General features: G+C 40.2%; 1 protein-coding gene across 3 annotated transcripts in view; it reads right to left on the bottom strand.

Annotated features, from left to right (window-relative positions):
- The window catches only part of SAC3A (SAC3/GANP/Nin1/mts3/eIF-3 p25 family), a 53,780-nt gene that overhangs the window by 18,901 nt on the left and 18,726 nt on the right, over positions 1–16,153 (bottom strand). For all 3 annotated transcript variants that reach the window (XM_087682654.1, XM_087682653.1, XM_087682655.1), the window contains one exon: positions 4,285–4,447. In XM_087682654.1, coding sequence (XP_087538780.1) covers positions 4,285–4,447 — 163 coding nt within the window. The remainder of the gene's footprint in view (positions 1–4,284; positions 4,448–16,153) is intronic.

Raw genomic sequence — 16,153 nt, 5'->3', positions numbered from 1 at the left:
AAATCTAATTTTGGGAGCAAATTGTATCGGCTGATGGTATTCACATAGACCCTGCAAAGGTTGAGACAATACAATCATGGCCACCTTTCAGAAATATGCAAGAGATTTGCAGCTTCTTGGGTTATGCTCTTACTCTAGGAAGTATATACGCGGGTTTACTGAAATTGCATCTCCATTGCATGCTTTGTAAAATAAGGATGTGCCATTTAGATGGACAATAGTGAAAATTTCAACATTTGAAAAGTTGAATAAAAAGATGACTTTAGATTCTGTGCTTATGTTGCCTTCGGTCTTTAAATACTGAAAATTAATCTAATAATTATTCTGGTCCCCTAAAAAATAATCTAACTGGCCAATAATTAAATTGGCTAAGCAACTTCCATTCCTGAGTGTCTCTGCACCATCTTTGACCATCAGATTGGCGTTAGGTACCATTAAACGCCACTTCTCTAGTGTCACGAACCGGCACTTATGGCCAAATGAATAACCTAGGCCAACAATTTGCACCAGATAACACCAAGTACCTGTGCAGCATAACTTATAGCAACTTTTGCCTTTGACATCCCTTGATTTTCTCAGGTCTTGAGCTCGTAAATTTACTCTAGTCCCAATTACACCTCACATGTGCAACATTTACTTAACCATGTGATTAAAAATTAATCCACATATTAAGTGAGATTTCAAAAATACATGTCCTCATGACATCACCTATGTGGTTAGTATAATGCATCTCTTATATAGTATTATGAACTCCATTGCTCGTTTGTTAATTGTTCGAATTCTTGTGTTCTCTCTTTCATATTCATTCTTCTCAATGTTTATCAATTGTGATTCTTCTACTTCTATTTCTCATTCTCACATGGTATCAAATGATTAATATTGATGGTTTTGGTCTAATCTTGTTTTCCACTTCTCTATTAGAGTGGCTTGAGATTCCTTCATGAATCACCATTCCTTTGATCTCCTCTTCCACAATACATTTTCTCCTCTACAACATTACTTGACATAGAGCAAGGACATCTCTATCCTATCATAGTGGAGTGACGTAACTCATGTATCTCTGGGCCATAGAGGGATTGTCATGGGGATGTGTATTTTTAATACTTAGCTTTGGTATTATTAAGTTATGCACATGTAAGTGTAAGGTGCAAGTCGGCTAAATCACGCGACAGCCTAAGTACCCTTAGACATTAAATGGACCTTTAAAATGTCATGTGGTAGCACTAGACTAGCATTAATTGATTAGATTAGGCATTGATTAATTGATTAATGCAAGTTTAAAAGCCATTCAATGTTTGGAACAACTTAAGGTTTGAAAGGAGTGAGCATATTAAATGTGGATAGGCACTAACTGATTCATGGGCAGGGTCGAATGGACAATTCATTAATTTTCAAAAATTTAATTCTGAAAATTAATTAATTAATGCTGAAATTTGTTTTAGAAGGCTACCACTTGGAAAATTGCCCGTGCAAAGCTGAGAGAAGGCTGTTTGGAGCTGGCTGAGTGTGTAGACGGCTATTTTGGAGGTGGGAGGGAGGTGAAGAGCTGCTGCATGAGAGATTTCCAGCCAGCCAAGAGCCTATTGGGGGCTCTACCAGCCAGTAAAAGACCCACAAACAGCAAGTGAGAGTATCCAGAGACTGCATTGAGGCTAGTGTGACAGCCTAGCTGAGCAAGCAAAAACTGATCACAAGGCGTGATAGGACAAGGGCAGAAGAGTTCCTTCCTTCCCTTGGTGAGATAGAAGAGGAGGGCTTGCCAATCATAGTGGGGGTTTACCCATCTTTTGAAGCTGTTGGTACCATTAGAATCACCATCAAAGCTACCATTCACAAGATTCTCTCTCCAAACGATCCAACCTTTGGTGAAGAGCAAATGAAGAAAATCTTGATGAAACCCTAATTTGCAGCAATCATTAGGATTTCTCAGCCACCTCAGGAATGGTGCCCAATAATTGAAGACCCCATACTCAAATAGCAACTGTAAATTGAGAATTTACAACTGATCTGAGGAGTGAGCTCGTTCCCATTTGATTTGGCCTGCATGCAAAAGCCCGAGGATCAATCTGTGCCCAATCTCCAATCAAATCACGGGGCAATTTAATTATCGTTGTTGCTGGATATTTATAATAACTATTTGTATTGAGAATTTGAGGAGATCAGTCCATAACTCTATGTACTTCAGCTTAGAGCAATACAAGATAAAGAAATACCGCAAGGGATACCAGTTGTTGGGACCAGTGTTGGCTGTCCAAGATTGATTGGTAATGTTTAAATTTCAGATTTGAGTATTTGTTTGCTTGCTGTAATAAGTGTTAAATCGGGTCTCTACCAACCTTTTGCAGGAAGGAAGGCTGGTTTCAAGGATGATTATGAGAGGGCAATGATCAAGCATGTTGATGCCTACTATAATTCATACAATGCAATTGATCCTCGGGGCAGCTTTCTGAATTTACCGACATAATCTAGCAATTCCGATCGAGGGTTGGTTTGACTTTCAGTCCTCCACGATGGTAGATCTGGACAGCAAGCAATGTTTAGCTCCTAGCTTGTCTCCACATGGAGCGGACACTTTAGTGGTCTGGCTGAAAGCGGGGAATCCATGTTCATGACATGCTTCCACAAGGATCAGTGACAAACATAGAGATTCAGCTATTTCCACTTTCTATGATTAGCGTTGAAGCATTATTGGCATTGATTTGGAGCTTCTTCTTTAGATGTCTTATGGACTAGGAGTCATGACCCAAAGCTAGAGTCTTGGAGTATTTCCGATGGTGCATTCGAACACTTTGAGTGTCTTCTTCAAGCACCACTTGTCATTGTTGTATGTATTATGGTGGTACCGATTTCTTGCATATCTTTGTTGTGGTACGGGACAAGGCGATGGTTCTTAGGGGCTTGTTGTTCCCCATCATTATATTTTTTTTGTACTAACCACCCATGATCTGAGAAAGGATGTTAGCCATGTATATTTCATGGGTGTCAGGCTCTTTATTAGCCTTTGTAATGGGCATATTTACGGGCAGTTAGGCAGCCCATTTAGGGATAGCTCATTTGTCCTGGTCTTGCCACTACTCTATTCCTGTCACATCAGATCACATCCACTTGGAGAGAGGAAATCTGGAGACATTGTTGATCAATACGCATGCCATTCACCTGTGTGATTTGTATGGTGCACCTATTGCATTGTGTTATGGATTCCATTGCCCGTTCATTCATTGTTTGAGTTCTTGTGTTCTCTCTTTCACATTCATTCTTCTCAATGTTCAGCAATTGTAATTCTTTCGCTTCCGTTGCTCACTCTCACAAGCAAATTATATTCACAGAGTTCACATGCAGTAGTCTAGCATGACTCAGGATCATATTCACAACATTTGAGATCGGTATGGAATGAATGCAGAATTGCCCAAAGGAGGAGCTACGGCTGGCTATTGATTCCTACAAAGTATTGTTTCAGCATGATTCGATTTCGGCACGAGTGTTCCATTGTAGGGAGCAAGTTTGGGAGAGCATCCCGTCTCCAGCCACTAAAGAGATTGGACAGTCCCTTCCCACACCCTGCACAAAGCAAGAGCTGGTTCGGGCCTTCCAAGCACATGGGGATGGTCTGTCTAGGGCCTCCTTTTTCACCTTCTAGGAAGAGGAGAGGCACCCCCTGCTGATGGATTTTCAAGAGATTTTTTGCTCTGGGAAGATGCCAGCTGGCGTCTGTACTGGATCATTCTGTCTCCTCTCCTTAGAGGATCAGCTGGAGCTTGCTTGGTGGTGCCCATCACTCTTTTGCAAGCAGCCTATGAAGCCCGCCCATAAAAATCAGAAGCAAAACAAGAGCAGAGAATAGAAAGACCACAAAGCCCCTACAATATGGAAAGGGAGAGCTGCCATGACTAGAGAGATGACAGAGACATCCATGAAAGAGTACTGAGGTCTAATAGAAGAGCTCTACATTGGCCTGCTCTTTTACAAGCTCCAAACACACAAATACAATAAATACGTGAGGCGCATGGTCCAAGGCACTTGAACCTGTAAGTAATACATGATACACACAAGTGTGCACAAAGATATGGGTCGAATGTCAATGACAATTCAAAAACAGGACCTGCACAGTTCTAGCAGTAGATATTTTAATTTAAAGTTGTCAGCTAATTAAAGAGATGGCTTTTCAATGTGCAGCCAGGTGTCTGAAAACCTGTCAAAAGGTATAAATTTTATCAACTTTGGACCACCCACATTGCAAGAGTTTTTTTTTTTTTAACTTCAAATAGATGTAGACCAAAATCTTACCGCAGCTTCTACCCCTCTACCAAGGCTCCACATCCCACCATTATTTGCACCAACCAGCAGCAGGTTTGGCTTTTCATCTGGTTTTGCCTCTGGAACAGGTTCCCATCTACTCTTTGAACGCCTTGTTGGACTTCGCTCTTGTTTTGTAAAACCCTCCCCAGATCTGAATAAAGCAAAACGTTACATTCTTGAAAGGATCTGCTAATTTAAGGAATGAATTTGATGACCAAGACTTTCAATAACCACCTAGAAAATATGAGTAAGAGAGGTTTTCAAAAAAAGGACTTCTCACAGCACAGACAAAAATTACTCTGATAAATTGTTTCGTTCTTTGGCACTGACATTTGGTCAGTTACTTAAAGAGTTTTCTGAAACATAAAAGATTAAGTTCAGTCCCTACAAGGACCTATTTTATCTGGCACTACTTTTGGATCAATGAAAGATGGTTTGCAAGTCAAAGGAAGTTATGGGTTCAAATAGGTTTCTCGAGACATGGTATGTAAAAATTCCATAACTTTGTTGTTGGCATTACTTCACAGCACTTGTGGATGTAGTCCTTGTAGATGATATGCTTAAAACAATAGAAATAATCCATATGAAGTCATGGCATCCAAATATGAGCTTGCACTGTCATTTGACAACACTGCATCATGCATGTTATACTGCTACCTTGGCATCCAAAGGCATTTATCTCCTGTAAACAAACTTAAACATATCCTTAAAAACTCGACATGCACAGATACCAGCACTCCATGAAGATTGTTGAACTTGGTATCCAAGATGCAAAAGAACCCCGAACTACAGGCCCTATAAAAAGCCTTTGTAGTGACATTACTTATAATCCCAAGCCTAAAAACTCTCACCTCCCTAAATTAGCTCCACGTTCAAAGGACAGAGCCACATTACATCATGTGTGAAAACTTTGCATTGGAATAACGATAAATGGCACTTGCAACAGCATTTGGCATTAATTAATTAATTAATGCTAGTCCCTAGTGTCACCACTAACACTTCTTGGCCAAACAATTGTGCTAGGGTTTTATAAAACAAGAAGTCCAACAAGGCATTCAAAGAGTAGATGGGAACCTTGGCTTGTGCTAGGGGTTTACAAAACAATTGGCATAACTTATTCTCAGGGTCCTTGGCCTGTTACCAAACTAATTGCCATGTGCATCACATGTGCTAAACAACCTTGCACATTTAATTAATAACTTAATCAAATGTTATCTGCAAGATTAAAGCATCTTGAAATTTCGTGTCTACGTGACATACCTCCCCCTCGAAATCCCTACAATCGTCCTCAATTGCATTGCATTTTGCCAAAGGAAAAGCATATTACACTGGAATTTGCACAAGACATCACAATCATAACATTGGCCATTGTTATCCAACCTTGTCATATGCCCCAAACCTGTTGAAATTTGAAAATTTCTAACCAGCATAAACATAATATAAATCTAAAATACAGTCCAGAACTGTTACTAGAAAACCCATTGGATGTTACGCCCTGTGGCACGAGGATCGAGACATGCACTGCTTTCTCACAACAAAGAGAGAGAGAGAGAGAGTGCAAAGTAGAGAGGAGAGTGAGCACGACTTGTGGGTACAATGACGAGTGTACCTCTTTAGGTTTTTTAGATAGATAGATATATATATGAAAGTACAAATGTTCTAAGGATGTGTTCACACCCGTGCACATATGAAAGGCACGATGGCCCTTTATTCCCAACAACCTCCCACCTCAAGGCAATGTGCCTTAAGAGGAAAAAAGATTCAACTAAGTCTAGGTATGTACAAAGTTAAAATACATATATCTATCTAGCTCCCATCATTTGTTGGCAATGAGCAAACCGCTCTACTGGAAGACCCTTCGTGAGAAGATCTGCACAATTATCATATGTATGCACTTTGACAAGCTCAATGCTCTTGCTGTAAAGTACATCTCTAATGAAGTGGTACTTCACCTTTATGTGCTTCGTCTTTGCATGAAAGACGGGATTCCATGCTAGCATGATAGCACTCTAACTATCACAATGGAGAACAAGTAACTTTGTAATTCCAAGCTCTCCCACCAGACGTGAAAGCCATAAAGCCTCCTTACATGCCTTAGTGATAGCCACATATTCTACCTCTGTAGTAGACAATGCAACACACTTTTGTAGACTCGAGATCCAAGAGACTGCTCCTCCTGTGAAGGTAAACACATACCTAGAAATGAACTTTCTACAATCGGCATGACCAACATAGTCTGCATCAGTAAAGCCAACGACAGATGTCTTCTGCTTTCCAAAGCAGATGCTGGAAAGCAATGCACAAATCCTTTGTGCCTTTGAGGTATCTCATAATACCTTTCACTACTTCCCAATGCTTTTTACCAAGATTTGCCATGTATCTGCTAACCACTCCCATTGGAAAGGCAATGTTAGGACGTGTAGCAACCATAGTATACATCAAACAGCCAACAGCTGAAGCATATGGTATGTTATTCATTTCAGCCTTCTCATCATCAGATGTAGGGCTGTCCTCTGCACTGAGTTTCACATATGGAGGCAATGGAACCCCGATTGTTTTTCCCCCCTCCATATTGAAACGCTGCAAAACCTTAGTGATATACTCTTGCTGAGATAGATAGAGTAATCCCTTTGACCTATCTCTGAGTATTCGCATGCCAAGAATGTGATTTGCATCACCAAGATCCTTCATGTCAAAACTACCATGAAGTCTTTGCTTCAGTGAGTCCAAGGCATGAGTATCCCTGCCAGCAATCAGCATGTCATCAATATACAAAACCAAGATAATCACGCTGTCATCTGCTGCCTTCTTGGTGTACAAGCAGTGATCCGCTTGACTTCTATGAAAACCTTGAGACTGCATAAATGTATCAAACTTATGATACCATTCTCTTGGTGCTTGTTTCAGCCCATACAAACTCCTTTTGAGTTTACATACCATCTTCTCTTTCCCTTTTGCCACAAACCCTTAGGGTTGTTGTATATATATGTCTTCATCCAAATCACCATGTAAAAATGCAATCTTTACATCCATCTATATGAGCTCCATATCTTCAGCTGCAACTAAGCCCAAAATGGTTCTCCATGTAGTCATCTTGACTAAAGGAGAGAATATCTCATCAAAGTCAACTCCATGTTCATGTTTGTATCCCGTCACAACCAATCTTGCTTTGTACTTTGGTGAGGAACCAGAAGTGACCTTTATCTTATAAACCCATTTGCATAGAAGGGTTTTCTGCCCTTTAGGCAACTGCACCAAGTCCCAAGAGCCATTTTTCTCAAGAGATTCCATCTCTGACAACATGGTTTTATACCATTTCTTGCCGCCTTGTCTGTTCATTGCTTCCTTGAAGCAAGACGATTCACCACACTCTTGTCAACGTAACATAATCAACCATATTGTTTGCACCAGGAACAAATCTATCAGATTGTCTAGTAGCCCTAGATGATCTCCTAACCCAATGATAATTGTTTGTTGGCTGTTCCTACAAATTTCCATTTTCAACTTGCTATCCTGGCATTTCAACCTGCAAATCAGCATTAACAGCTTGTTGTCATGGCTGCTCCTGCACATGCAATGGCTCATCATTATGGGCAATGGCTGGCTGATCATTTCCAGCATTATTTTCTGCATTTGCAGGTTCATTTACGGCAGGTATTTGCTACTGTACAACGGGCACATTTTGCTGTCCAAAGTTATTTCTTCCCAGAATACAACCCTACGGACCTCCTCAATATTTTCGGGCTGGTTATGCATGCTCCCGAAAGATAACATCATTGCTGCATACTACTTTCCTTTTCTTGAGATCCCATAATCTATACCCCATTTCACCCTCATCACTATATCCTAGAAAAATGCATTTACTTGACTTTGGCTCAAGTTTGCTACGTTTTTCTTTACAAATGTACACAAATGCTTCGTAACCAAACACTTTCAAGTGTATATACGAAGGTCCGTCGCTTGCCCGACCCCCGAAAGACCTGTTTGGTGACCGATTAATCAAGTGTACCACTGTCATAATAGCCTCTATCCAAAAACCATGGGTGAATGCAGCATGAGACAGCATCGTACGGACCTTATCCTGTATGGTCCGATTCATATGCTCTGCAACTCCATTTTGGGGTGGATTATGAGGGGCAATGAGCTCCCTCTTTCTCCCTTTACTGTCACAAAATGCCTGAAAGACCTTGGACACATATTTCCCATCATTGTCAGAGTGAAGACACTTAAGTGTCTTATCAGTCTAATTTTCAACCAATGCCAATAATTTTTTAAACTTGTCGAGCACTTTGTCCTTGCTATGAATAAACCCATACCTTCCATGTAGCATCATCGACAAAGGTAACAAAATATTTCTTTCTCCCTAAAGATAACCCTCGCATCCGACATACATCGGAATGTACTAACTCTAGAGAAGAAGATTTCAACAAAAGAGACTTCTTATGTGACGTCTGTGCATGTTTACTAAAAATACAATGATCATAAAGCTCAAAATTAGCATAATGAAGACAAGGCAAGTAACCCAAACAAGAAAGCAATTTCATTCCAGTTTGACCTCAGATTGTAAGCCCTTGTGTATAAGTCATGGAGATGGCTGACAAATATTTGTACATGTATTTTATATTGATAGTAAATGTGTCAACCGGCCATGCCACAAAGAAACACCTGGCTGCTCAGTCATGGCAACAACATGATCACTCACACTAGATACATGAAGGGGATACAAGGTATCACTTTTATAACCTCTAGCAATCACTCTAGATCCCTTACAAATCTTCCATTTCCCATCTCCAAAGGTGGCATGAAATCCATCGTCATCTAGCTGCCATGTGCTAATCAAGCTCTTCTTGAGCTGAGGTACATGTCATACATGCTAAAGTGTGAAGACAGATTCATGCTGAAACTGCAACTGCACACTGCCAATACCTGCAATGTCACATGCATAGTTCTCCCCAAGATGGACAACACCATGTTGACCCCCTGTATAGTCAGAGAACCATTCACAATGAGGCCTGAATCTAGAATCCAAGTATGCATGTCATCATCCGTATTTGCAAGTAAAGCATGTGTACTAAAGTGTGAAGAGACCAAGAGTACATCATTCCCACTGTCACTCTCATGAGTGACTACATTCACCTCTTCAATTTTAACACTACTCTTCTTAGGCTGATTGAAACCAACCTTCCTTCTCGGATAGGGTGGTTTAACCTAATTAAGCACTTAATTACAACAATAAATAAATGCACATAAAATGAAATACACACTTCACCATAACATTCTTGGACAGTAGACTCCCTGTTGGCCCCATTCAATTGGAAGGAGTACAACTTGAGATTCTTCAATCTCCTCCTACTAACCAATTGCTCTTGCTGTCATAAATGACCAGCAAGCCTTTTGGGTCATTTGCCCCTTGATTCACCCAAGACTTCTTCTCCAATTTGACCCTTGGCTGGCCAAATGCTACCCCAAATCAATTCAAGATGGGCTGGCTCCTGAAATCCCTTGATATTCTTCAATTATCAGCTGCTAATTTCAGTCCCTTGAGCCTTAAATCTCTGGCACGAATCCCAAGGTAGCTGCTAAACCCTAATTTCTGCTGTAAATTAGGATTTACTGCAGAAATTACAGATCAGCCCACCAAAAATGGCTAAGATCTCCTCCGAACGGCTAAGAATTGCTGAGAATGGCTGAGCATAGGCTGAAGGAGATGAGAGAATGCTGTAGAGAGAGAAAATTCTGAGATTTGTCGCAAAGAACTGATCAAAGTCAACTGCTGCCCTGCTGTACCAGCCCCAAACGGATGCACCAACAACAATAGGAGCATCAGAGACTGTGCCCTTCAAGAGAAAGTGCATCAGCAGCAATTGCCAGCTTCCCAAGGTCAAGAATATGCATTCTCCATCACCAAAATGGTCTCCAATGGTTGGGAAATGGCCCCAAAAGCTGGCAGCAATAGTTCAACACCTCTTTCCAATAGCTCCAAAATGAAAAAACGAGATTTCCCTCTCCCTTCAGCCCTATTTAACCTTTCCCCCACCTGCAAGCGAAAGTTTTGCCAAGTGGCAGCTTTCTTAATCCATATTCAGCAATTTCCAACCATTTAATTAATTTTCAAAATTAATTAATTCTGAAAATTAATTCAGCCCTTAATCCATGCCCAAAAATTTGACCTTGCCCATCCAAAAATTAATTGGCTAGGCCATTTGCAACCCAAAGTGGTCCCATACATTAATGACCCTTGGACAAGCATTAATCCATTAATTAATGCCTAGTCCCTAGTGTCACCACTGACACTTAATGGCCAATTAATGGTCCTAGGGGCAAACTGACACCAAATTTCACCTAAAATCTAACAAGTGTAACTTGTTACAACTTTTGCCTTTGACACCCATCTTTTTCACAGGGTCCTTCGACCTTTAATTACTTTCTCTTTCTTCCATTTGTAGCAGTCACATTTAAAGTGACCCTTCTTGCCACAATGATGGCATTCAGCATCCTTGCCACGTGATTTACTACGTCCCTTGCTATCAAATTTGCCTTTCTGCTATGATCTACTCCTAGTATGCAAAGCACTCAAAGACTTACAGGATGCATTATTCTGCCGATTCATTTCTTCCATGAGTAGAGTACTCTCTACATCAGCATACAAAAGGATCGCATTAGAATTGCTCATAGCAGTCCTGAATATATCCCAACTCTCTGGCAGAGTGCAAAGCAAAAACGTAGCCTTAAATTCCTCATCAATCATAAACTTCAAGGCAACCAGCTGGCTGAAAATGGAGTTAAACTCACTCAAGTGAGTAGACATTGTTATACCCTCTTTCATACACAAATCCATAAGCTTTTTCAGCCAATACACTTTGCTTGCGGCACTCTTCTGTGCATACAGTTCTTTCAATCGAGTCCAAATAGCATAGACAAAATCCAAACCTTCAATGTTAAACAACAAGGCATCAGAAATTGATAGCTCGATGGTTGAGCGTGCAAGCTCGTTTAACTCATCCCAATCTTCATGTTCCATATCTGCGGACTTTGCCCCTTTGGTCTTAATCGGCTTTGCTTGCTTCTTCCAATAGGATATTGTAGCACTCTTTTTGCCAAACTGCAAGGTTATGTGCTCCTTTAAGCTTCTTAATGTGCACGAGATTACTGCTATCACTGTTGCCAGCCATGATTTTCAGCCCAAATGTGACCAAAAAATTCAGCAAATGCAGGCCCAAACTGTCACACAAGTGACCAATGTACAAACAAGTACCAACCAGCAATAAATGACCATGTAAAAGCAGAAATTTCAGATCTGCAGATAAATTTTCAGAAGCACTAAACCTTGTGCTACAGCACTCCACAACTGATTACAAATGTTTCAAGGGCAAATACATCACATTACATGATAAGTCCCAAATTTTAGCTGCAATATCTGTTGTACATGCACCCACGGGCACAAAATTTGACACGCACTGTCAAAAGCCCCAAATTTTTTGTGCTAAAAGCATCAATCACACACATGCATTGTCTCTGATATGCATAGAATAGACCAATTTTGCCAAAATAGAGCAATTTCAACAAGATCCCCAATTTTTCAAGTGCTAGATGTCCAAATTGCATGGAATTAAACCCGCATGTACATAAAATGACCAAATGCCGCACAAATTTTGCCCAAACAACAAAATCCCCAAATTGCACGGGGTCCAATGTGCATCAATGTCGAGAAATTGGGTAAATTTCAGCCCAATTTTTGCATGTACATGAAAAGCCCCAAATGTCGGAGGCAAAATGTCACAAATCCCTGCAATTTCTGAGACAAATATCACTCTTGTGTCTTGCTCGCATCAAATTTGGACAAATCCCCAAATTTCTAGAGTTCGGTGTGCATAAATTTCAGTGAAATTGAAAAAAATCACTAAAATGTGAAAAGCCCCAAAATTCCTAGGTAAATGTGCACCAATTTTGCAATTTCTGAGTTGGATTATCCAATTCTACATTAAGGTCCCCAAATCCACGAAAAGCCCCAATTTTCTTGGGCAAAATTTCACGTTGTGCTTGTGCGTGTGAACGCCCGGCAAAATAATGGCAGAAATTAAGGAGAAATTTTTGAAGTGATGAGCATGTCCTAGCGTTGGCCCATCAAGTCTGCTGCCTAGCTTGCAAACTATCGCCGAATTGTCTTGCTACATGCCGCCTAGTCTGCGACCTGTCGACTGCCCGTCGAACTTCCTGCCTAGGCTACAGCCTGTCGCCCAACTGTATGCTGCCTGCCGACGTGCCACCTGTCCATCCGCCTAATTGCATGTCATCAGTTGCCTGACCCACCCGTCAACCTGTACTGTGCCTTGTCGCCCACAATGGACCTATCGATTGCTGCCCGTCACCTTCTGCTGGTCACACCTATCTACTATCCAACAACAATTGTCGCCTTCTCACTCGGCTAACTCCTGACATCTCAAGAAGCGCACTCCTTTCCCTCTCTGATACCAGTTTGTTATGCCCTGTGGCGCGAGGATTGAGACACGCACTGCTTTTGCACAACAAAGAGACAGAGAGAGAGTGCAGAGTAGAGAGGAGAGTGAGCACGACTTATGGGTATAATGACGAGTGTACCTCTTTAGGTTTTTTAGATAGATAGATATATGAAAGTACAAATGTGCTAAGGGTGTGTTCACATCCATGCACATATAAAAGGCACAATGTCCCTTTATTCCCAACATTAGATACATCCATAACTCATGTTTCTCAACTCTTCTGACTTTACAACTATGATAAAGCATATTCTTAGCATAAACCATGGCTTAAAATGTCAATAGCATTTACTAACATGCTGTTGTCCGTCAAACTAGCTGTGAACCATTGAAAACTAACATAATTTGATCATAAACCAATCACTCACTAATCTAAGAATTAATCTCAAACTGCTGCAAAGGTGACCTCAAACTAATCACAAACTGATTGCAAAAACTGATCTGCAATCAATGCAAAAACTGATCCCAAAAGTAACCATAACGGTTCTCAAGTTGATCAAAAACTGAGTTGAAACTGATCAGAAATTAATCTCAAAATAGAGGCAAAAGCTCATGCCCAACTGATCATGAACTAATCTCAAACTGATGCAAAAGTATAGTCTCACAACTGCGGTAACAACCATACTCATTTGCATACATCTCACAGTGACTAGTACATTGATAGTGACCCCATGGCAACCTATTGTCAACACAATACCTTAGATGCATTTTGAATATATCTGAGATCCACTACATACAAGAGCTATCCACAACTAGAGGAGTGAAAGTGCTATCTCCTGCTCGAGCATCAAGTAATACTCCGAATCCCTGCTCTCTTGAACCTAACTAAGCCCAAACTCAAGTCGGCTCTAGCTAAAATGCATCTAGGTAAAGCTGCAACAACTAAGGATGGTTTGCAAAGTCATCCTCTTCCATCCATTTTGGATCCATTGGTGAATAATTTTGAAACTTCACCAAATATCTCCTGGAAACTTTATTCTAACCTTTTTTTCTTTATGTGTCAATATGTGCTCAGGTAGCAAAATCTCATCTAGCTCCTCAACCTCAAGCTGAATTTCAATAGACATATGTTCTGGCACATCATCACAAAAAGGCCTCAACAAACTAACATGGAAGGCATTGTGTATCTGCCAATATGGACGTAAATTTAGCCGATATGCCACATTTCTTATCTTTTCCAACACCTAGAAGGGCTCATAATATCTCATACTTAACTTCGTATACAGTCTCTCTCTTCCTTTCATTTTTTTCAGCCTTGCCTTTTCAAAATGCAGCAATACATAATCACCCTCTACAAACTGCAAAGCACGTCTATAGCGATCAAATGCATTCTTTTGCTTTTCTTGTGATCTCTGAAGTGCATAATTTATCTTTGCATAGGTTGCATCCAGGCTTTCCACATAATGGTCAGCCTTAAAGATCTTATCCTTAGTCTGCAAGATAGATGGTACTTTCTTGCTATTCTCAACCACCTCAAATGGAGCTTCGCCAATGGAACTATGCATTGTATTGTTGTAAGCAAACTCAACTAAGGGCAAATATTGCTCTCACTATGTCTTGTGGCCTAGAGCACCTCAAAAGATCTAACATTATGACATTTGCTTTCTTGGACTAACTAGTAAGAATTTTAATGCGGTACCCATGTTCTCAAACAACCCCTTCAAAAATAAACTAGTCATCCAAGGGTCTTAATCACTAATGATCGACTCTAGTATACCATGGTACTTAAAGATATGCTGCAAAAACAAGTGTGCCATATGATCAGTCTTTATTTGTTTCCTCATTGAAATGAAATGGACATGTTTGCTAAACTTGCAAATGACAGTACATATCCTATCATTCCCTATAGGTATCCTAGGAAATTAAAAAATAAAGTCTATCGCAATGCTCTGCCAAAGCCTATAAGGAATAGACAAGGACTACAAAAAGACCAACATCTTTTGCCTGTCATGTTTTATCTTCTGACATACAATACATGTCCTAATAAACTACTCTACATCATGCCTCAAAGCTAGCCAATAAAAGAAATGCTCCACTACCTTGATTGTGGCATCAATACCTCTATGTTCTGCATACAATTAGTATGACTTTCAATGATAACTCTAGGCCTCAACTACTTCATGACACACAATGATCCATGCATCATCAGAAATTCATTGCTTAGCATAAAGTGCTTATGCCTCTAGCCATTGCATAGTTAATCATAAACATTAGCAAAGCCTGAATCAGCAACATATTATTCTTTCGTGGCATCCAACTCAGTGTCATCAACCATGCTAACAGGTGAAATTTATGGCTTGTGTAACAATGCATCAAACATAACATTCTTTTCACCATCAATAAGTACAATCTGGAAATGAAACATAAAGAGAGAATTTCCCATCTCATATAATTCTCTAAAGACTTTGTCTGCGTCAAAAAGTACCTCAAAGTTTGATCATGTGTCTGCACTGTAAAATCAGACCCTAACAAACAATATTTCAACGTAGACAGTGCACAAATTACAACCAAGAGTTCTAAAACCGACCGGCCTTCTTAGAGAGCATGGTAATTTCCTAATGAAGCACTTAATTACAACAATCAACAAATAAACATAAATTGAAATTCACAATTTACCTTAATAATCTTGGACAATAGACACCCGATTGGTGCCCAAAATGGCATCCCTTTTGGTATTTCTTTAACTTTAATTGCTAATTCATAGAGTACAAGTTAAGATTCCACAATATCCTTTGCTAATCCAAAAGTCCCTTTCTATACATACAATCAACAAGCAATTTGGGTCAATCGCTCCTTGATTTTCACCCAAGGATTGCATAAATGGAACCACTAACATGCCAAATGTTGCCCCAATTCACAATGAATGGCCTTGCATCTAAAATCCTTGTGCTAATTTTAGTATACGATGCCTCCTTCTATTTACACGCGTTCCAAGAACTACTTAACCTTAATTTTGTAGAAATTTAGGTTTTACAACATAGATCTCATTGTTGTCCACCAAATTTAACTGAGATTTACTCAAAATGGCTGAGAAATGCTGAGATCCCCTAAATGTTAGTTAGAGAAGGTCAGAGAAAGCCAAGATGAGAGAGAAATCTGATTTTCCTCACGAGAAAACCCTAAATTCTACTTGTTGCCTACTCCATCTTGCATTTAATGCAGTCATCTACTGCCAAGCACCTCCAAATTGCTGTCACCTAATCAACAATGCTATTGCCAACCCCTGGAATGTGACCCCCTGCTGTCCCATGCCCATTGAGGTCCCCACATGGCTATCTTCTGCAACAAATTGTTGTTCTCTGAGCAAAAAATGGACTTGCAGCTCTCTCTCTCTCTCTCTC

Source organism: Lygodium microphyllum, chromosome 8 (genome assembly GCF_053477565.2).
Source record: "Lygodium microphyllum isolate KBCC chromosome 8, Lygodium_microphyllum_v1.1.10, whole genome shotgun sequence".
NCBI classification, from domain to species: domain Eukaryota; kingdom Viridiplantae; phylum Streptophyta; class Polypodiopsida; order Schizaeales; family Lygodiaceae; genus Lygodium; species Lygodium microphyllum.
The sequence above is the reverse complement of the archived record's forward strand: the minus strand, read 5'-3'. Positions and strand labels throughout refer to the sequence as shown.